Here is a 22,922-nt window from a genome sequence, read left to right on the forward strand (position 1 = left end):
TTGTTGCTAAATATAAAGGATTTGCTGCCTGGTTGTCTGCTCCTGGAGGGATGCAGTGTGTTAATAAGCATTAATTCTCATACACTTGGGGAACAGGTGAGTACCTCCATCACAAGAGCAGAAGTGCAGGGATCAGAGCACAGGAATCCCATGGGAGCTCTCAAGGCCTTGCACTACCCAGATGGTGCCACCAGCTGGGTTTAACAACTGGTTTGTCTCTGTTCCTGAAGGAGTGAAGGGTGCACAGCCAGAGCAGAGCCAGGGAAGCCAAGAGAACTGTCTTCTATTAAATATGAATTCTTCTACACAGCTAAAGTGTTACTGCATGTTATTTAGGCAGGAGAGACCAGAAAAATTCCTTTTATGAAATGAGCACAAATATATTGATTGGAATTTTGTACCCTGTTTTCATGTGGGATGTATTTTACAGGTAAGTTTTCTGCAGAAAAGAGTCCTCCAGGAAGACCCGAACGCCTGCAACGCCAAAAAAGTACGGGCTTATCTTTGATCAATTTGTACCATTCACACCTCTGGGTCCCAGTGCTTGAGAGTTTTACAGCTTAATTCAAACCCTCCAACGTGGGTGCAGTTTGAAAAGCTCCTTCTTTTCAGTAAACAAGCATCTGAGAAGTTCTCCCCAGTGCTTAGTCAGTGCTGCTAGGGCAGGATTAGAGGAGCTGCAGGTGCTCTGCAAGTCTGGGCTTTGCCTGCATGTCGAGGGTGAGGCTCCTGCACAGCTGCGGTGATGCCACCTCCTTTAAAGATGGAAAACAATGATGCAAGGCAGAATATTACAGATCACATCTTCAAAGCACCGGATCTCCACGAGCCTGAGCTTCTTTTTTTTCTTTTTTTTTCTTTTTTTTTTTTTTTTTTTGAGAGGTTTACACCCTCCAATATAAATTATGGCAAGTGCTGCAGCCATAAAAAGCCTGGCTGTGCCTTTAGAGTAAGTGATTCACGTGGAGAGGTGAGTACAAGGAACCTTCCTAGGAAAACCACTCCATCTTTACTGTATTTATAGACATTGATGGTGTTTCATATCTATCTCACATGAGGGTTTCTGCAGCTAAGAATGTGTGCTCGTAAAAGTAGTGTCAGCATTTGAGATATTTAAGTAACTGTGAGAAGGTTAGCAGAGTGAGAGCTGGTGAAAATATTAATCCTGAATTGTTTGTTAACAGGAATTAGCTAAAGCTAACTGGAAACTGAAAATGTCATAGATCCTTGGTAATAAGTCCAGTATAGGTAACTTTGTTAGATAAATAGAAAGCTCCAGACCCACTGCCCACTGGACCCAGCCCTGCTTTCAGCCTGTTGTGTTTTTATAATAAAAATAATGAGGTATAACTGACAAAAATCTCTTCTTTTTCAGGTAGCTGATGGACCGGTGGGATCTCTGTGATTGCCAAATGGACTGCTTTGAATAGGTTTGAAGATTTGGCTCTTGTAAATTATAAAGATTAGTGGTTCTTTTGTTAGCACAAAAAAAATGAACTTCATGAAAACATATTCATAGCTCATGCCAGCATGGATTTTGTTGTATCTTCCTTCCATTATTTTTTTATCATTATTTTATTACAAATTTATGCTTTTGATACACGGTTTGACACCACACTGAGCTTGCTTACCAAGCAAGTAGGCTTTGCTCTACTAATATTTTTGTTACTCCTTCCCAATACCATTTTTTTCACTTTTAAACATGAAGAAAACCCCATTTTCTATTATTATTATTATTATTGTCTGAGATATTTTAACATATTTTGACATTCTTCTGTGTCCATGTGTTTACATAATATTAAAATATTATTTTCTTATCTTTTTGTTTTGACATTATTGTCCTGCTTGAGCATCTCACTCACCTCAGTAGCCAGGGGGGTTTTGTGTGGCTTTGTAAAGTGGGAATTTGTGCTGTGTTTGAAGGGATTCTTTGGCACGAGGATAAGAGCAGCAGGGTGGCACTGCAGGCAGCTCTGGCTGTTGGTGGGGTTGGATATCCTGGGCACAGGGAATTCCTTCCTCATGGGCTGGTAACAGAGCCAGGGGTGTTGTTAGGAAGGAGTCAGGGTGATGTGACCTTGGTGCCACGTGGGCATGTGACAATCCCAGGAAGTCTGAGGAGATTCCAGAGGGTTTTCTGGGGTGAGCTTTGAGGGGCAATGCAGGCAGCCCTCAGAGCTATGGGACAGTGCTGGTACCTCCATGGCCTTCCTTTGGAGCATTTGGAATGTGTGCATTTAGGTCTGGCTTTGTTGTTCCTGCTGGTGCTGTTGGGATCAAGGCCCAATGCTTGAGAAGGAGCCAGAAATTCCTGTTCCAAGTCCAGCTGTGGCCCTGGCAGCACCAGAGGGGCCCTGCTGCTGGGGATGGCCCCCTCTCCTCCTTCACCACGGTGTCACCAGAGCTCCTGTGCCACAGCCTGGGTGGAATTTGGAGGTTTCCTCTCCCCTGATGCCGTGGTGGAGGCAGCTGTGCTGCCAAGTCCCAGCTCACCAGCTGGGCTCTTATCTGCTCCTGGCACCAAGATCAAGGAGGAGAGGCTTTGGCAGGCTGGCTCCATCCACCCCTCCTCCTGGCAGCTCCGTGCCAAACCCCAGCTCTGGCTGCTTTGCTGGTTGTCAGGGCCTGGGCAGGTTTTTCACCTTCCTTGAATCAACAAGTGATTCTTCTAATTACAGATAAGGCTCCTCTGATAAAGGAGGAGGTGCTGCTGTGGCAGGTGCCACAAAGCCTGGCCTGGGGGAATGGGGAGATGGAGGAGCAGGAATTGTTGGGATGCATTGAGCTAATTGAGGGCAGGAAAAGGTTTTTACCCTGGGACTCTGTTCATAGGAGTCTGAGGATGAGGGAGGAGACGAGTATCTTACTCCATGTTTCAGAAGGCTTGATCTATTATTTTATTATATATATATTATTAAAACTATACTAAAAGAATAGAAGGAAGGATTTCAGCTAAGAATAGAAAAAGAAAGAATGATAACAAAAGCTTGTGGCTCAGACAGTTTGAGCCAGCTGACTGTGATTGGCCATTAATTAGAAACAACCAACATGGACCAATCCCAGATGCACCTGTTGCATTCCACAGCAGCAGATAACCATTGGTTACATTTTGTTCCTGAGGCCTCTCAGCTTCTCAGGAGGAAAAATCCTAAGGAAAGGATTTTTCAGAAAATATCATGGCTACATTGCCCCAAAAGGCACAGGGCAGCAGTGGCTGGGCCCTGCAGGAGGAACAGGCAGTGGGCACTGAGATGTACCCACTGAGCATGGCCCCATGTCCAAATGGCAGAGATGGGGACAGTGGCAGCTCCTCTCATGCCTGAGGGAAATGAGCATCTTCGATTCTGCTTCTCTGCTTGTGTTTGTCCATTAAATCTGGGTGGGTTTGGTGCTTTTGACAGCAGGAAAGGGTGTACATCCATAAAGAAACACGTGGACGCTCTTCTTGCTACTTGAATTCCTGAATTTCCTTCTTTTTGGTGGAATTGGGTTGCTAATGTCACTGATGATCATAGAGCAGTTTGAGAAAAGTAGATGTTGGTCAATCAGGTCAATTAGGACTCAATGTGAGTCCTAGATCTCCTGTTATCTCAAGCTTACACTGAAGTTAACTTTGTCCAGTTTTGCCCAAATAAAGGATTCAAGGAATTCATTAAAACTCTAGCCCTGGAATCCATCAGGTTTCAAAACTCTTGTAGAATTCTCTCCAGCAACAACTACAGCTTGAGGACCACTTTGAACCTTGGAAGAACTGAAATGTAAGTTTGGGTGGAATTCTCTTGTAGCTGTTAACATTGTTCTGATCATTTTTGTGGCAAGTAAGAATTAGAGTCTAAACTGAAGGATTAGAAAGATTTCCACAGTTATTTCTTGCTCTCTGCCTCTCTTTCCCCCACCTGGTAAGGAATTGCCAGCAGCCAGGAGTTGGCTTTGTTGTCCCTAAACAAGCTCTGGCCAAACCAGCTTCAGTGTGGTTACAACCTTGTTTCTGTTTTATATTTATTTAATTTATTGATTTTGCTCCATGACTGAAGATTGTTTCACCCTCTATAAAACCCAAAAAGTCACTGTAACATTTTTCACCAGTACCCAGGGAGGTGACCTTTATCAAGGTGGCACTTTATTTCAGTGCCACTCACAGTTCTTGTGTTACATGGAACAAAAATGCTCCTTTTTGGCCCAGCTGGAAGGAAAGGGATACAAGGTCCCTCCTTCTGCTTGTGTCTGCAACAGAGCTTTAATTGTGCTGGGGACAGCAGGTACTCCTGGTGCTTGCCCAAATCTCTCCTGACTGTGGTGGTTTCAAACTGAGAAATGATTTTTGCTGCACAGAAAAAAAAATATTTTATAGTGATTAGAAAAAAATATTTATTGAATTTTCTGGAAAACAGGCGCAGCTTTGATCCTGGTGCTGAGGGGTCTTCATAGACAATCTCTATAGGATCTGATTTTTTAAAAATTCTCTTAATGCACTGAAAGTCCTCCCCAAATCAAAGAATGGACTGGAGGCACCACACTGCTAAATTATACTTGGTCCCATTTGGAGGGTACAAAGGAAAAGTAAGACATCAGATATTGTATGAAGAAGTTTCAGAACACAAGGTCATTTTAATTCAGCCTTTTTTTTTCCAAGGAGCTATCTTTTCCAAGCTTTGATATTTTCTTCAGAAAGGTCACTTCCTTTAAGCCTTTGTCATTAAAGACTTGTTCTTTAAAGTGCTCTATCAAAGCATGCAGAAATTGCAAGTTACTGAAACTAAAATGCATGATCAATTTTAAGTCTGCCTACTAAAGCCCTCTTAAAATTAGATGTGCTCTGGTACTGGTGGCTTCTTTGATAAAGCCAGGGGAAGATATGCAGTTGGTCAATTCAAATCACAAAAAAAAAAAAAAAGATGATAATTAAATAAAACTTTTCCTCCCTAAATTGGAAAAAAATTGTGAAAAAGCAATGAAAGAACTGAATGAGGGCCTGATCCTGCAAAAATGTGTCTTGTGTGAGAGAAGGAGGCAGTGTGCTGCATGTGGGAGCAGTTTGTAGCACTTACACATAGTGATTGAGCAGCTCTGTGCTGTTATCTGGCATTTGTCATAATGTAAATAAGGCAAAGCCCTGGATAAAATATCATTTATTTACCATTTGCTGCCACAGTTGGTCTCTCCTTCACTGACAGAGAACCAGAGAACAAAAGGAGTGGAGATTGTGTCATGCCCTTGTTCTGCCATCCCTAATCCCAATCTCTTTTCATCCCTTTATCCCATGAACTGTGGGATAGTTGGCTACAGGTCATAAGAGCTTTGCTTTATGAAATTTAAATTTATGGCTACAGGTCATAAGAGCTTTGTTTCCTTTCAGGCATCCTTGAGAGAAGAAAGGTTTTCTTTCCTGGTAGTGCTCCATCTTCTAATAGAAACCTTAATTTTCCTTTCAACCCAGATATGTCCAAAACTCTTGGGAAGGTGGACATGGAGCTCACCTTCCCACAAGGAGGATTTAGAGCTGAGACCTCCTTTGGGCAGCTCTCTAAAGCAATTTTATCTGCAGAGCTGGGTCCCAAAGGCCTGTTTGTTTCAAATGCTCCATGGACATACAGCTCAGTGGGAATGGAGAAGGGCTTTAAATGTGGCAACACATGATTCAGACTCAGTATCAGGGCTGGAAATGAGGAAATGTGTGTTGGTAGAATAAGCAAAGTAAAGGAACACCTTTATCTCAGCTGGGCAGTGAAGTTGTAACAATACCTCCACCTTTATAAAATCTATTCAACAGATTCATACTTTAGGAATCTTGTTCTTCTCCCATTGAAACCTCATATCAAAGTTTAATACCAGGCAGAGCTGACCATCTTTTCAAAAGAAGGTTGTGAGTCCTAATTCTCTTGTTATCTCAAGCTTACACTGAAGTTAACTTTGTCCAGTTTTGCCCAAATAAAGGATTCAAGGAATTCATTAAAACTCTAGCCCTGGAATCCATCAGAAACCTGCTGGTGGAAGAGGTCCTGGGCTGAAATGAAGGATGTAAGACCACCCTTGGCTCTTCACTGAGGAGTGCTGGGGGCTGCAGGACTTGTTCAATGAGATTTAGCTGGCACAGGCTCAGGTGTGTCACATGGCACTGAAGATGTGGCAGTCACACTCAGGACCACAGCTGAGCCATCTTGTCCCAAAGCAAGTGTTTTTAGAGAGGGATTTCTCAGTCTGACTGATTCCTTCAAATTCAGAGTCTTCTAAATCTCTCACTTAAATTTTATAGAGTCAGTTCTATTCCAGCCAGGCTCTGAGCATCTGAGGGTGCTGGAAAAACAAACCTAAGGAGGCAAATGACCCCATATGGATCTCATGATCAGTCAGAGCCTGGATGTTTGCAAGGCTGTGTTTAATTGGGATCAGGAATGATGTTACATCTTCTGAGACTTAGCAACACTTGCTTGTCATCTTCTTGTTTGTTCATCCTTGTTGGATGAGATCACTGACTCATTTCAGTGTAGATCTGAACCTGCAGTGAAAACTCTGGATGAGAGCTCTGCTGCTGTGCCCAGGAGATCCTGGAAGCACCCCACAATCTGAGGTTTGCTCCAGCACAGGTTGGTGGCTCTGTGCTGCTCCAGTGCCTTTGTTCAGACCTTTGGTGTGGTCCTTCCTGCACCACTGGGCTGCTTTGTTGCAGTTTGAAATATAAACACTGGGCATGGTAAAATGGAACCAGACCCCAGCTCCCACCCCACACCCTGCCCCAGCACCAGCAGGGCCAGAGATTATGGACAAAAAGCTACAGGACAAAGCAGCCCCTGCCCAGAGGGACATTCCCACCTGAACCTTCAGCCTAACTCAATAAACCCATCTGCAAACACTAAACCTTGAGCCTGCTCTTCACTTTAGGCCTATCCCCACCCTTGTGCTGATAAACAGGGACCTTCTGGGATTTCAGCCCCACAGCCAGGATGGATGGTTGGCTCCTGCCTTTAGTGCAGATCATACCTGGGCTGGTTCATGCTCCTAAATATCTCCCTTGAAGCCCCTTTCTCTAAACAGCACTGCTGTCCAAACAGAATCTGTTAGGTTGGAGAAGAACTTTAAGATCATTGAGTCCAAGTGTATCTCCACCATCTTCCTGCCTGAAAAACCCTTCAGCCCCCTGTGAGCTGCCTGTGCCTGTTGGGTGGCTGCAGAAAGGCTGGTGCAAACATCTGTGCCACAAAGGATGCTTGAAGTTCTTACCCCTGGTAACTTGGTGGGGTAGAAGCAGCTTTCTCTGTGGAGTGGGCTTGTTTTTTGGTTTTTATTTGAGGTATGCTGGTGGAATCAGCATATTTAACTTCTCTGGTGGATGCAGGAAGGGCTGTAAATGATTTCCTTTCACATATTTCTGGTGGGGGCTGATCCTTTCTCTCCAGGCAGTGCAAACCCATGTTTTAGGGTAGCTGCAGGAGCTCTGCTCTCAGCAGCTGTTGTGATGTGCTCAGCTGGGCTGGGATGCTGCTCCTTGTGCAGGGTCCAGCCCATGGGTGACCTGGTGTGGTGCCACCTCTGCAGGTGTCCCCTCAGGCTGTCAGCACCTGGAGGCAGGTGAGCACTGGTGTCCTCAGAGACCCCTCCCTCCCTCCCTCCCCAGTCTCTGCACTTTTATCTTCACAGAGGAAGAGCAGGGCTTGGCTGGGCTTGAGCTTTCTAATATCAATATGTTTTTTTGGTGTCACTTTGGAAAATAAATGCTGTTTTAATCCTGTAGGAGAATGGATGGGAAGTGTTTGGTGGCCCCTCTCTGCAGAAGATGCTGGGTTTGGCCCATGGGGCTGTTTCCAGGAGCAGGGTCAGTGTAAGCTGCAGGGTTGTGAGCAAGAGTGTGAGAAATGCCAAGTGTAAACTGAAATAATATTTTAAAATATGTGCAACTGCCAGAAGCTTTCTCACTGATGTGAGCAAATCTCTCTGGATCTTTATTTTCCTTTTTTTCATATAACAGCCCTTTCCAAGTAAATGTGCATGTACCCATATGAGTGCAAAGCTGTGAAATAGCTGCATGGATGCTTAGAAACTTCTATTTAGAGATCTGAAGACTAAAAGGGACTTGGAAGTGGCCTAGGGACACTGTTCTTAAAACTTCCCTGAATTAATTTTCTTCTTCAAATCCAGTGGGTTTGGCTGAAAAAGACCATCTCTATTAGAAAAAGAACTACTACCCAAATATTACTGAAGTCCTCTTTTACATTGTTCCTGACTGTGATCAGAAATTCTTCCCCTGAATTTGATGCTCTTAATTGCCTTTTCTTTTTAATTTGTGATTATTACTTTTTGATGTCACTTTTTTGCTGTTTTCACTCCTTCTTTGCACACCTCACCTGCAATACTGTTCCATCATTATAAAAACATAGTTATATCTTAGTAGTTATATATTGTACATAGTATAATTTTATATATATAGTTATGTATATAGATATTTATATATAATATATAAATATATATAATTATATAGATATTATATATAATACTAAAATATATACCAAACATTAATATAATATAATATAATATAATATAATATAATATAATATAATATAATATAATATAATATAATATAATATAATGTGTGTATATAATATATATTATATATATAAAAATTATAATATATATTAGATATATAGTTATATATTATACATAGGTTGGTGTAGCTAAAAATATTCTGCTAACCAGAGGTTGCAGTTATTGGTCACTTTTTGGTTTTTTGGGCTTTTTTTGTTTTCTCCCTAAGTTGATTCTTCTCCTAATTGTTCCCAGGCTGGTGGAAACCAGTTCTGTGCAGGGGCAAACTCAGACCTGCCCTGCTTGGGTACAAAAGGTTGGGCTTGGGAGAACAGGAGGGGAAATCCAGTGGAGCAAACACGTCCATGAGTGCCTGTGGTCAAAGCTTTGCTGGAAGCACCCTGGGAGCAGCGCTGGGTGTCCCCAGAGGCTCCTGCAGATGTTGTACCCCGAGGTCACAGCCTCTGCCCTTGCCTGGGGGCAGGGGAAGCCTTTCCTCCCCGCACAGAGCATTTGAAGCTGTGTTTTCAAAACAGCGCTTGGGGTTTGATGCTTTGCCTTGATTTGGATGCCCCAAGGGCTCTTTGATGGAGCTCTTCGCAAGCTAATGTTCTCCGAGAAACCCAAACACCCTCGGTAATTAACGCTGTGCAATTAGGGGTGGGTTTATTTGTATCCCGAGCTGTCATCTGCGTTGGGATGGGGATGGGGGTGGGACTTTGGGGGCTCAGCTCGCAGCTGAGCTTCGGGAGAAGGTGTGAACCCCAGTCTCATTCACACTTGGCATCTGCAGGCACCTCTGGGTTTAACCTTTTCTTGCCCGTGGAGAGGTGGTTGGTCCCTCTTTAGGCACTCGGGTCTGTTGTTTTCCCTGCAGGCAGAGCAGTGTCAGGGCAAAGCAGCTCCAGGGAAAGCAGTGACAAGACAGAGCATTACGGGGGGGACAGAGGAGTTTATTATTAGTTATTTACCACAGTGCTGCCTCCTGGATGTGTTGGAGTTCTAGATGCTAAAAATTTTAAACTTTCTGTACCAACAGACTGTAACCCCCTAAAAGAACACTACACTTGACCTAAAACCATAGAGAAAGCTTCCAAAATTGAGTAATAACACTAAAATTACAAGTGTGTAGTTTAATCAGAAGTGTGTAATATCACAAGGTAAAAAACTTAGAGTTTGAAGTTTTAGAATATAGTAATATATATAGAACAAGATAGAAGTTTTAAAATAGAAATTAGTCCTTCTTCATGAGTTTAAGTAGTATTTTGTAATTAAACAAAAACTGCATTGTGGGCTTCAAGTAATTAGTTATTAAGTTAAAAGTAAAAATAATTTTAGTGTCATTTCTTAATTAAATAGTTTAACCTTAAAAGACCTTATAAAGAAAGATAGTTAACCATTTTGGAGCTTGTCAGTAAAATCCTACAAAACTACCTGTGAGACTATAACATAGATAAGAGAAAATAAACATTTAAATCTAAACACAAAATACCCTCTTAAATACCTTCAATCCCAACCTCAACAAGGAAAACAAAAGAACCCAGAAGCTAGCATGCAGCAGGGCTGTTGCTGAGCAGAGATGAAGGGCGGGCTGGCAGCGCCTGCTCTCGGTGCCCGCCGAGCCCAGCCGTGTTTAACGCGGTTTCGCGAGCGAGGCGCCACTGCCAAACCCTGTTATCCTCCGAGTGTGGCTTGACAGAACATCGTGTTTAACCTCGGAGTAGAGGGGATAAAACAAGGTTCTCTGTCAGGACTACGAATTCATGGTTCTGTCTGCTCCTAAGCTCTGTCTTCCACTCCCAGCTGTGGCTGCTTCCATCTTGCGGGTACGTGGGATGTTTCTGAGGGGACACAGCAGCCTAAAACCTTCATCTTTTTAATCTTAATTAGGTGTCCTTCCAATTTATGCACCTCAACCACTTAACCCCATGGAAAAATGCCTTCAGTTCCTAAAGAAAAGCCGTTGCAGTGGTTTGCTCACCAGCTTGGCCCACATCTGCTCATACCCAGATGTTGCCCCTGCTAAAAGCAGCCTCTGTTTAGTCCCAAGTGTTGCATACGTGTTCAAAACATCTTGTAGAGCACTGCATGGGAGTTAATGTGTAGCAGGGCTCCCAGCTCAGCATCTCTGAAAGCTGTCCAAGGCAAACCCATCCCCAGCACGTGGCATTCCCATCTGGAGAAGGAGAACAGGGACCCAGCTCCATCCTGCACGGGCCATGTATGGAAAAGCTCAAGTGCTGATGGTCTCTAGCACAGCTCCCCAATATAATGGTGTAATAATTAACAACAGCATCTGAGTCTCACAGCTCCTCACAGCCTGTTCCCCCCAGAGCTGATGCTGGGTCCAAGAGCCCCATCTTGACTGTTGATCTCCTTGGGGTGGATTTGAGGCATGGAAGATTTGTTGCTCGTGCTTTGGCACATCTGTTTGACAAATCAGATTGGCATTTCCGCTGGGAGCTGTGGAAAGGGTTGCTGCAGACCCCCCTGCATGGACCAAGGCTTGAGGGATGATTTGTCAGCATCTCTTTGTTGTTGCTCAAAAATCTTGCCCCACTCAGTGCTGTGGGAGAGAGCCCATGATGGATAACGGGATCTCCCTGTTCCCAATCTGATGGATGGGAGCTGTTCATACATGGAGCCTTCTCCTGGGAGTGGTGTGATTCCAGGGCTCTTCCAGGGCAGCTCAGAGCACCCCCTGAGTGTCCTAACGAGCCCCCTAATGAGCTTTGTTCAGGGGCTGCAAGCACAGCTGCCGTGGGGACAGCTGGGAGACGCACGGAGCTCCTGGGCCCTCCATATGGATGCTCTTGACCTCTGAGGCCTCTGAAACTCCATGTGGCTGCTGAGGACACTGGAAAGGGTCAACCCCCTCTCCACACCCCCAACAAAAGGAGGGTTTGGCAGACACTGCCAGGACCAAGCCGTGAAAAGGTCCTGGATGGAGGTGGGGGAAGCGCTGGTTTTCCGGGGACGTGGATTTGCAGCGCAGCAGAATTCCCTTGTAAACACGGCCTGGAAAAGCAGCTCCCACATGCACAAACCTCACTGGGTGCCCAGTAACTGGGGCCACAGGGCTCTAACAGGGCTGGGATCCAGCCACTGCCATCGAGAGGCTGCTGCAGCTCGGCCGGGGTGACTTTGAACCCCCTCCCCGTCCCCCCAGCTTTGTTTTCGGGGCTATTGTGGGGCTGCCGGAGCCAATCCCCGCCAGCCCCGATTCAAAGTCCAGGTGCCAACCAACTTGAACTCTCCAGCATCCCTGCCGTGAAGCAATTATTCCCTCAGACACATTCATTGTTCTCATTACACCATAAATTGTGAATGAATTAAACATGCACTTACCACTATGCACCACAGCTGTCAAGGAAAATAACACACCAATATCGAGCAGAGCTGGATCCCGCTCCTCTCCCAGGAAGGTTTGCTGCTCACAGGGAAGGAGGCAGCAGCCAAGCTCACTGGGGCTGGTATTTTCTTTATGGAGAGGCCAAATCTCTGTTCCCACTTACAGCAGCTCAGGGCAGGACTGTCTTTTATATTTGATGTTTTAATTATGGTTTTTCTCCCCTTTTTGGCCACATCAATATCGCTGCTGTGCAGGGGGAAGGCTGGTCCTGAGCTTCCAGACATCCCATGTCTTACTTGGGGCACAAAATCCTGCTGTGGGTGTGAGAGGAGAAATCCAGCCTTGCTTTGGGCTGGTGGGATAAAGCCAGTGGAGCCCCTGTGCCAGCAGCAGGACATGCCTGGCCCAGTGCGTGCTGGGCTGGCTCCCACGAGCATCCCAGTCCACTCAGGGAATTTCACTGTAGGTGCCTGAGAGCTGGCAAGGGAAGCTGCAAAGGAAAGGTGATTGAGAGGGAAGCTGTGAAAAGGTGATTCAGCTGCCTGACTTGACTTTAGGGTGCTGGATGCACACACATACACAGACACTTTCCCAAGAAGCAGCACAGGCCTTTATTTATTTTCTCATCTCTGCTCCACATCCTTGGAGTTTATAGAGCTGGAGCAATCTCCTGGCGTGTCCAGATAAATTCCCTGATTGTTCCTGCTCCAAAGAGAGGACCTGGAGCTGGCATTTACCTTGGGGTACAATGTTGGGATTCACCAGACAGGATTACAGAGGGGGCTTTTCTTCTGAGTGCGGGAGCTGGAAGTTTGTCTGCATTTCTCTCCTTGCACCGCATCTCCAAGGAGGTTTTCACTTTCTAAGAAGGATGTTACCCACTGAGCTATTCATAGCAGTTAAATGAGAAAAGGGGTTAATAAAATACATGCTAGAAAAAAGAAAATAAGATTAGAAGGACTGATGTTTTGGCTGTGAGGCCTTCAGTGGGCTGCAGAGAGACGGGGGAAAAAAGGAACAAGATTATTATTTCTTTTCTCTAGCTCAAAGAACGTCATGGCCAGAATGGCACCACTAATCCAATTTTCTTTCTAACAAGTATTTTATCAACACCTCTTTCTTTTTTCTCCCCTCTATTCTCCTTCCTTCAGTCTCTACACTGACATCTGATTAGCTGCATTAAAACCAGTTTCAGCTCCAGGCTGGCTCTGCTCTGTCTGTGGGGCTCTCAGGAGCTGGGGACCCCCAGGACGGTGCCCATCCATCCCTGCTCACGTGTGCCTGTGCACACACAGTCCCTGCACTTTCTGGGCACCTGGTTTTCCCTGGCTGACCACAGCAAAGTCTCTTTTCCAGGCGCTCAGCCCCGCTTGGCAGAGGATCAGATGCAGCTCCACTGAAAGCAAACAGCCGCCTTTCCGAGGGAGTAAATATTTCGCAACGTGTTACTTCAGTCTTATTTATTATGAACATATTTTCCCTTTTATCCGGGGATTTGCCAACTCTCTGCAGTCACAAAACCTCGTGAAGGGCGGCGTGCCTCTCCTCCCCCCGTGCCTTTCCAGGGGGATCCAGAGATCTGGATTTCAGCCAGCCCTGCCTCCCCTCTGGGACAGGGGGATGTGTGCAGGAGCCTGGCATTGTCCCCTGCTCCTTCCAGGGACAGGGGGATGTGTGCAGGAGCCTGGCATTGTCCCCTGCTCCTTCCAGGGACAGGGGGATGTGTGCAGGAGCCTGGCATTGTCCCCTGCTCCTTCCAGGGACCCTGAGCCTGGCATTGTCCCCTGCTCCTTCCAGGGACCCTGAGCCTGGCATTGTCCCCTGCTCCTTCCCAGGGACATCTGAGCCTGGCATTGTCCCCTGCTCCTTCCAGGGACCCCTGAGCCTGGCATTGTCCCCTGCTCCTTCCAGGGACATCTGAGGTGGGGATTTGGTGTGAGCAGTGGTGTTGGATCGTGGATCAGAGTGGGGAGAAGTTCCCATTAGGACCAGTCTGCCCCAGGATGTCCTGGAGGGGTTTTGGGGCATTCCTGTAATGTATTACAGGAAATACCCTCCAGGAGGAGAGTAGTTGCTCTCTTATCTGCCTTTTCTCCTAAACCTGCTGGAGGGATAAAAAGGTGTGAGGGATGCTGCTGAGGGAGACCATCAAGAGGAGACCCTGGAGAGGACCCTTTATCTTGGAAAAAGGAGAAAAGTAATTAAAGCCTTAAAAGAACCTGATTCATCTCCATCAGCCCATGACTCCTGTCTGGCTGGGGGAAACTGCTGCTGCCCTGACCTCCCTCCCTGGAGGTGTGATGGGGCTGGGAGGGTCAGTGGCTCCAGGCACTGCTCCCCTTGGCAGGTGGGCTTTTGGCACTGCTGTGCTCTCCTTCCCTCAAGGGTTGAGAAAGCAGATCCCCTCCCTGCAAGGTTTGCCTGGGTCTGGGGAGGTTCTCAGGTGGGGTTTGTGCACCTGGGAGCCCAGCAGCAGCTCTGGGCACCGTGGGGTGCAGCCTTTGCCTGGGTCCCTCCTGGTCCCCTGGGAAATAAAATTCCCCCTGAGTGTGTCAGGAGCAGAGGTCACAGGGGAGGCTGCTTGGCCACCCTGCTGCTTTCAGAGGGATGGTGTAGAGCCAAGAGATTTTCTCTACTGTGTTTGACTCTGTTCCTCCATATAATGAGCTGGGAAACCAAGGTTGAGTAACAATCATAGTGCAGGAGGGTGTCCCTGCAGCCAGCCCCTGCTGTGGGATGGGGCCAGCCCTCCCTGGGCTGGGGTTCCCAGCAGCTGAGGAGGCTCCCCAGGAGCTGGGCTGTGCCCTGACCCAGCCCAGACAGCCTGTCCAGCATTTTTACAGGAACAAGGAGAACTTTATTCCTTTGTTACCTCCTTGGATCACCTCCCTCTTCCCTGAGCATCCAGGTGCTGATAACTGGCCAAAGATCAGAGCAGCTGGAGCAGGAGTGAGTGGCTGAGCCTGGCTTTTCTGCCACAGCTTGGGATGACTGTTTAGGCAGGAATTAGCTGGCACAGGGGCCCCTCCTGGTCCTCTGGAGGGCTCTGAGGTGGAGGAGCAATGACCCACCGTGGTTCAGGGTGTGAGGAAGCATCCTGGGCTGTTCCCATTTGTTCCTAATCCTTCTTGGCTCTTCCCTTCACTGGAAAATGAGACCGTGTTGGAACACGACCTTGGTTCAGCATATTAATTAGTGGGATGTTGAAGATAGGTCAGCAGTTAAGTGCAGACAGGCACAGTCATGCTCAGGGGCTGGGAGCTAATCCTGCCATTCCAGTGGGGTTCACTCAGCACCAGCTGGGGGAATGATGATCAGCTGGGTCTTTGCAGTCAAAATTTCGGTTTTGATGAGAAATCAAAATGTTCTACAAGCAGAGAGGAGTTTCTGATTCATGCTTTTTTCCTCCCCTCTATAGCAAAGCTGAAATTCCAGGGGCAGTTTGAGCCAAACCCCAGAATGTGGGAATTCTGGGATGCAGCAGTGGTCTGTAGTGGATGTGGTGGTGTGACAGGGATGGGTGACACTGCCACGGCCCAGCCACTGTGTGCTCCTCCACTCTGCCATGCTCTCCTTGCCCAGGCTTCCCTGGGAGATGCCAACTGGACCTGTGAAATGCACAGAGTAAAAACTACACCTCCCATGTTGTACTGAGTTTAAAAAAGAAGGTTATTTAGTTGCAATATAGGGTTTATCAGGATTTTCTGTTTTCTTTGCAAAACCTTTCCTGTCAGCACATTTTCCACTGATTTGATGGACAAGACCAGCAGGACCTCACTGAACCAGCAAGTGACCCCCCAGTCCAGGCAGTGGCAGCACCTTGGGGTGCCCCAGCCACCACCGTGACCTCCCCCTCTGCATTTCTCCATCCCAGATGTGTGTGTGATGTCCCTGCCTGGTGTCACCTCTGTCAGCAGCCCTGCTCTGGACCCCAGTGCCACGTGCCTGCTCCACAGCCGCCCCTCAGCCGTGCCTGTGCAGGCTTCGTTAGCATTTCTCAATCAACGCTTTCTCATTAGTGGCTGGGGCCACTGGGAGCTTTGAATGAAGGTGGAGCCAGGCCAGAAAAAGATCCTCTCCTGAAAAATCATAATGAAAGCAATAATGGCTGGGTCCTTGAGCAATGCCTGTCTATGACAATTGTTGTCTGGAGGCTACTTAATTACGAAACTCTGTTCTCAGCCTGGGGCTTCACGGTCTTGTGCCTTTACTCTCTCTTGAGCAATGTTTTATTGCCATTGTCCTCAACCTACTTCGTATCAAGTTCAGAGCATCTGAAAGTTATATGAAATATGTGTTGGTCCTCTATTCTATTTGCACGAATTTCTTGTATTGTGGGGTTTGTTTGGTTTTTTATCGGTATCTGAAAGCCTAAAGCTGGGATTATCTAAAGGATTATAGGAGAATTAGGCACCCAAAGCCAATTGATTTTTCGCTGTGAATTAGCCAAGTGCATTTGGAGGGCTGGAGGTTTGGTCTGTGCTCATGGTTTCAGGTCCACCTTGTAGCATTTCAGTTGAGAGCTCAGCACAACTCGGGTGGCCTTGAAAAGGTGCTGGAGCAGGAGCAGTCAGTAGGAAAGTGCAGGTACAGAGAGGGAGACATGGCCCTGGGACATTGAACCGCCTTTGAAAATCTCCTTCTGACTCCCTGAGGCTCTCTTGAAAATGCCACTCTAAGTTACCATCAATTTTGATAATTAAGCACTGATTTAATTTTAGAGTAACAATAATTGTCAACATTTTCCAACCCAAGCACCTTAAATTAGACACGCAGCTCGGAAGTCTGGCGCGGGATCAAAGCGAGGTTTCGGGAGATGCTGAGCACACACCGAGGTTGTGCTCAGGACTTCACAAACCCAGGCCATGTGGGCTTGGGCCCCTGCCAAACGAGGTGCACTCAACATGCGTTTCAACACCTCGCTTTAGGCACCTCGGATTAAAAAAAATTAAAGGAAAAGAGTTGGCTGGGAGTGTTGCTGTGATTTTCCTCGGATGGTGAAAGCGCAGCTTGGCTGTGGTTCTGTGAGGGGAGGGCTGGGGCACACCCCAGAGCCCGTGCAGGGTGTGACAAGGATGTCACCAGGATGTAGCCAGGTGGATTCTCTGAGCCTCCTTCCCCAGGCTTGTTGCCCTCCAAGAAGGGACTCAGCATCCCACGGTGGCTTTGTGCTGGGTGCTGGCAGCAGGGAGGGGTGGCCAAGTGTAGCCCCACATTTCTCTTCACAGAGAAAAGCAAGGCACAATTCCTCCCGAGAATATTCTTATCTCATTTGCTGTGCCTGTGTTTGTGCAAAAATCAAATGCAGTATGGAGGTTGTTTACCCAGAGTGATGGGGTTTTCTTTCCTTGGCCTATCAGGGCCAGCTGTGTGTGTGTGGGGACTGTGGGCTGACAGTCAGGAGATTCTGGGCAGTTGAGTGCTTGGCAGATTCAGTTTAGATGCAATGTAACATAGTGCAATATAGTATAGAATAATATAGTTTAATGAAGTGATTAATTAGCCTTCTGATATCAATGGAGTCCTCCTCATCTTCTCTCTCCCCCTGCAATTTCCATAGCCAAGGACCCCTTGGTGACAGCGGGGTGCAGGTGGCAGGGATGCTGCTCTGCCAGGGAAGGGCAGGAAGGGTTCCCTCTGGAGCATCCTACATGGGATGGAATCCTCCCAGCGAAGGAATCCCCCGTGTCCTGTTGGGACGGGCCGGTGCCAACCCCTTGTTTTGGGGTGGGGGTCCCTGCTGGGGCCAGGGAGGGTCCCCAGCACCCACCCCGTGTCCTGTCCTGCAGGGCGAGGTGTCCTGGCCAACATCAAAGGCTGACGGAGCCAATCCTTTGCTCGTATCTCTCCTCGCCTTTGATGAGGCTTCACCTCGCCGTGCTCCCCACGCCCAGCCGCACCCCGGGCTGCTGCTTTTGCTTTATTTTTAGCAGTGATTTGGAAATTGCTGGGCTCCTTTTTTTTTTTTCTCTTTTTTTCTTTCATTCCCCCCCCCCCTTTTTTTTTTTTTCCTCTTCATCTTTCCTTTTTATTTTTTTTCTTTCTCCTTTTCTTTTTCTTCCCAAGGCTGTGAAGAAAAAGAGCCCCCCGAACCCCCAGCCCGCCGTTAAGGGCACATTCACACCTCTTCTCCTTGCCTTGTCTCCCCTTTATTCTTATGAAGCTCTCATTGATTATTGCCCTTAAATTCCTCAGTCCGGTCATAGATAAAAGGATAACCACTTCAAAGCAAAGTGTTAAGAGTTTAACCTCGAGCTAAAAGAGTGGACAACAAGGTAATTGAGGGTAATAACTGATCACAGACCTACTTTCAAAGGCACATGCAAGCCTCACTTTCAGATGGCTTTAATTTTATTAACATTTGTAGCAGCTCTAGATGCTTTTGAATCATTACAAACTTCAAAGCTTGAGGTAACACTCCAAATGGAGAACCTGACACCAGGTTTTTTGTTCAGGCCCACATCATATTGATAGTCTCTCTTGCAAGCATGTAACATCTCTTCTCAAACTATAAAAACCTAGATGAAGAAAATATTGCCAATAGAGAAGATCAAAGCCTGAACCTCCCTTTGAATGATCCCAAAGAAGTCAAAACAGAAAACAACAAGAGGAAAAAATGCATCTATATTACTCCAACTGTCTTTATCCATATTTAAACTTGTCTGCTGAGGCAGATGAGGATGGATCATTCTCCCTGAGTTTTATCAAACTGTTTGGCTGATCCTCTGTTTCTCTTTGGGCATTTGAAGCTGGCCTTTTGTCTTTTTGTGGCCAAAAACCCAAGAATTTGGGAACAGCACATAGAGGAACAGCCCTGACCCAGAGACTAAAAGGAAAATTATAAAAACACCCACATTGCTCCCTTCTCCAGCCCCTGATAATCCCAGGAATAAAGGTCATGTGTGGATGTTGAGCTGGTTTCCAGCCAAATGGGGTCAGTGCCCCAGTGCCCAGGATGTGCCCATGGGCACCCCAGGCTGGGTTGGCTGAGGCAGCTGCAGAGCTCCTTGTGCTGATCATTCCAGGGGCAGCATGGTGAATGAGCCCAGGAATTGATCCAGGGTATAAATAGCCATTTTCTTTGTCTATTTTTTGTGAGGGAAGGGTTATTTTTAGCTGGGTGAGTTCCCTGAGCTAATGCCTGAAGCATTCACAATGAAGGGGGTGGCCCAAGGAAACGGGCTGGCCCTGCTGCCAAAAAACACATCCCTGCTCCCCTCTGCACAGGGGCTGCTGCCACTTCAGCTGGTGCCCAGGCTCTGAGCAGCTTCAGAGCTCAGGGAGAACCTCCCCAGCCTCTGTAAAGTCATCAAGAGAAGAAAAATTGCTTGGAATATTTTTTTTCTTACTGGTTTTATAGTGGTGCAATCCTTTCCTCCTGATTTGCATGGGTGTAATAGCAGTATTAGGCAGGTTATTATTTTAGTGCACTCCAGGACAAAGGGCTGGCTCTGCCTCCAGGCTGTTGAGCAGTGTCCCAGCTGTGGCTGCAGCTGCTCCAGTGGTCACAGAGCCGTGGAAGGGTTTGGATGGGAAGGGACCTTAAAGCTCATTTCATTCCAGCCCCTGCTATGGGCAGGGCCACCTTCCACTCTCCCAGTGCCCCAAGCCCTGTCCAGCCTGGCCTTGGGCACTGCCAGGGATGGGCTGCTCCTCCTGGCACAGCCCAGAGCTCCCAGAGCCATCCCAGCTGCAGCACAGGGGGGTTGGAGGCCAGGGCTTGGTGCCCAGCTCCAGGTCTGTGACCCAGGGTTTTATCCTCTCACTTGGAGCCACGAGTGACAGATCCACGTTCCCAGTGCTGGCTGGTGTCAGGTGTATCACAGGAGAGCCTCATTATCCATGTTCACTTCAAGAGCAGATGTCAACGTGTCTGAGCTTGTGGAAACCACATCCTTTTAAATGTATTAAATAGCTCTGTCTTGAGCCTGCCCTGATATTACATTCTCCGTGAACTGAAATCAATTTAATATTAAAAAAAATCAATTCAATAAAAAAATTAAACTAAATTTATTTTAAAATATAAATTGATTTAATATAAATCGATTTAATATAATTCAATTTATTTGTAATATAAATAAATATAAAATAAATAATATACAATAAATAATATAAATAAATAAATTAATAAATAATATAAATAAATATAAATAAATATAAATGTTCATTTAATAAATACATTTAATTGAATTTTATATCTGCTCTTGGGTTGGGCATGTGCCTGTGTAACAAAACGACAATGGTGTATTGCTTAAATCTATAGGATTTATCTAATTTTATTGTCTAAATTAGGGCTGGAAGAAAAATCAGCTATTCCAGCATTTCTTTCATGGAGTCCATCATCAGACAGGGTGGATAAGTGGAAGCCAGCACTAAAACATGCTACAGGTGCCCAGGGCAAGCCCTTGCAGGGCTGGAGCTGCACCAGGTGTGCTCAGAAATCCCTGCCCCTGTGGCCAGTTGGCTCCTCTGGAGCTCTGCCATCCCCCAGGCCAGCAGGGAGCAGGATGGGCCCCGTTCTCCTGGGAGCTGATCATCCTCCCATTGACCTTCAGGGAGGGACATCCACCATGGCAGTGCTCTTAGTTAATTTGAGCAGCCAGGCATGGGATGGGGATCATAATCAAAGAGTTATTTCCATGATTTCCAAAGTTTTATTTTCCATTCTCAAGCAAATTCCCTTCAGCCATGATTGAGATGAGGTAAGTGTTCCCCTTCCAGCTTGCAGGGGGCTTGGGTGGAAGCTCTTATTTCCATTCCATGCACAGAGGTGGACAGCCCCTAAATCTGAATCAAACCCTAAAAGTGTCTCTGACAAATTCCTCAGAACTGGTGTTTTTTGGAGGTGAAACACCTCCAAGTGTTTTTTAGAGGTGTGAAACACCACAGCAGTGTGGTTGTCCTGTAGCCAGCCCCACTCTGCATCACCCACAGCAGGATTTCAGCTTTTACTGCTTTCTAGGAGTTTTTAGGGCTTCCCCCAGGTGGAAATGTTCCCATTACAAACTCAGCTTATCTCAGGAAGCAGCAGCAGCTGGGACTCAGGAGGTGACAGCCACCTCCTGCTCCCCTCAGTGCCATGGCCACCATCCCCTGCCAGGGGCTGCCCTGCATCATCACTAATGAGCTGATCTGCAGCTTTGATTAGTGTGGAGGGGATGTGCTGGCCTTTTCCAGGGGAGTAACAGCAAGGTAGGAACTGCCTCAGTGCCAGAGGATCCTCCTGGGCATGGGTTTTGTTCCCTGGAATGGTTCTTGGAGGAACAGGAGTGCTGGGGAAATGATTATCCAGACACTACCAAAAAAAAAGGAGGGGGGATCTCTCAGTTGTGATGTGAAAGAGTCTGGATTATGCTCTCAGGATAACAGGAGATTTGAGTTAGAATTGTTTACAAATATTTTTAAAAAAATCCCAAAGTGTTCTAATTTCAGTCTTGCTGGGAAAAGAGGGAAAAGCCCAGAAGCTGGTTTGGGGCTGGGGATGCAGAAATGGGGATATGGGCTGATAACACTTCAGTTTCTCCTGAGTTGCAGCAGTGTGAGGTTCCCAGTCCCCCCAGTTTCTTAGAGAGAAAGGATACTGGGCAATTTCCAGGCTTCTGTGAAAGGATTAGAAAGCAAAAGGAAAAAAAGATTAAAATACTATTTTGATGGTTTCTCCCCCAGCATGAAGATTTCTAGTAAAAAGAAAAAAAAAAATCATTAATGAAATGTATGTCCAAGCAGCCTTTTTGGGTCTGGTCAGGAGAGAGACTGACCTCACACTCAGCAAGTTTCCCTTCCTTTTAATAAAAAGGGAAAACAAAGCTGCCAATATTAATTATTTAAGGATTATGGTGGAGGTTCCCACAGTGGAAGAAAACACCTTTTCATACAATCAATAGGGCTCTGGCAGAGGAAGATACAATCTGCTAAAAAGAAATGTAGATAAACAGGGAGAAAGGGGAGCAGTAAAATGTGATTTTAGGTGAAATGGCACCAATAATTTGGCGCTGGTTTGGTCACAGCTGCTCAGGAGGGGTGACCTGAGGATGTGGGGGTGAGGCTTTCTCCATGCAAAGCCTCCTCTCTCCAGCCTCCATTTCACACCTGGAAATAAAAGCATCCTTAAGAAAATTAAGGTTTCTGTTGTGGCCTCAGGACTGGTCCAGCTTTTGAGAGGCATCACCCAGCTCCTGACAGCACCACAGGGGCTGGGATCTCACACCCTTCACTGTCCTTAATTCTGAGAATTGAATGGACAGGCAGAAACAAACCAAAGCAGGTATGATTTTAGGGTATTCATCTTTGACAGCACACCTAAAAATAACCATGCACAAAGGCCTTGGGTTTGTATTTTATTTTTTTTTTTACCTCTGGAACTGAAAAGTTTTATTTGACTTTATGATGTGCAAGTTTTCCACTAGTCAGGAAAGCCTGTTCTCTCCTAACTGTTGTCTCTCCTCCTGCTTTTTCCATTACCATCCTGCTGTAAGGGCTGTGTGGATCAGGATATTTGGGTCCAGGAAGGTTTTTTGGGATGCCCTGTAGCAGGCAGGGTGGGAGTGGACTGTGGCAGCCCAGCAGGCATGGGAAGGGTTAAACTTCATGCTGCAGCTGCAAAGCCCAATTTCTTTATTTCCTGTTAATGACATTATTGCCTACATAAAACCATTGAAACATGTTTCTTTCATTTGTTTAATTTCAAATTCTGAGCACACTAGCTGGAAACTATGTTTAATAGTTAAACTCAAAACATTTGGATTTCCTTCCCTCACTGAGATTTGCAGGGAGTGCACTTCATCCTTAGTTGGGTTTTCAAGGAGCCATTTTTACACAGCCATAGGAGCCAGCCAGAAAACAAACCAGATTAAATTGCAGAATCAAATCACATCAGTTCAGGCTGGTAACACATCATATATTTCCCTTCCTCTGCAGTCAGGCCAAGATACCATCAGCCCCAAGTTGTGTTGGAGCATCCAGAGCCAGGACACCCCTCTGTGCATGCAGGAGAAGGGCTTCCCTGAGCATGCCTGGAAAAAATGTTCCTGTTTCCATGAAAAAATGCAATGAA

The 22,922-nt window shown here is 46.4% G+C and overlaps 1 protein-coding gene across 5 annotated transcripts in view; it reads left to right on the plus strand.

The window, feature by feature from the left end:
* Positions 1–22,922, plus strand: part of CEP112 (centrosomal protein 112) — a 197,644-nt gene that overhangs the window by 165,675 nt on the left and 9,047 nt on the right. For 4 of the 5 annotated variants that reach the window (XM_077188114.1, XM_077188112.1, XM_054645336.2 and 1 more), the window contains 2 exons: positions 431–490; positions 1,376–1,817. In XM_077188114.1, coding sequence (XP_077044229.1) covers positions 431–490; positions 1,376–1,405 — 90 coding nt within the window. In that variant the 3' untranslated portion in view covers positions 1,406–1,817. Of the gene's footprint in view, positions 1–430; positions 491–1,375; positions 1,818–22,922 lie in introns of those variants that run through there. The other variant, XM_077188113.1, reaches the window with a different exon arrangement.

This window comes from Agelaius phoeniceus, chromosome 19 (genome assembly GCF_051311805.1).
Source record: "Agelaius phoeniceus isolate bAgePho1 chromosome 19, bAgePho1.hap1, whole genome shotgun sequence".
In the NCBI taxonomy this organism is placed as follows: Eukaryota; Metazoa; Chordata; class Aves; order Passeriformes; family Icteridae; genus Agelaius; species Agelaius phoeniceus.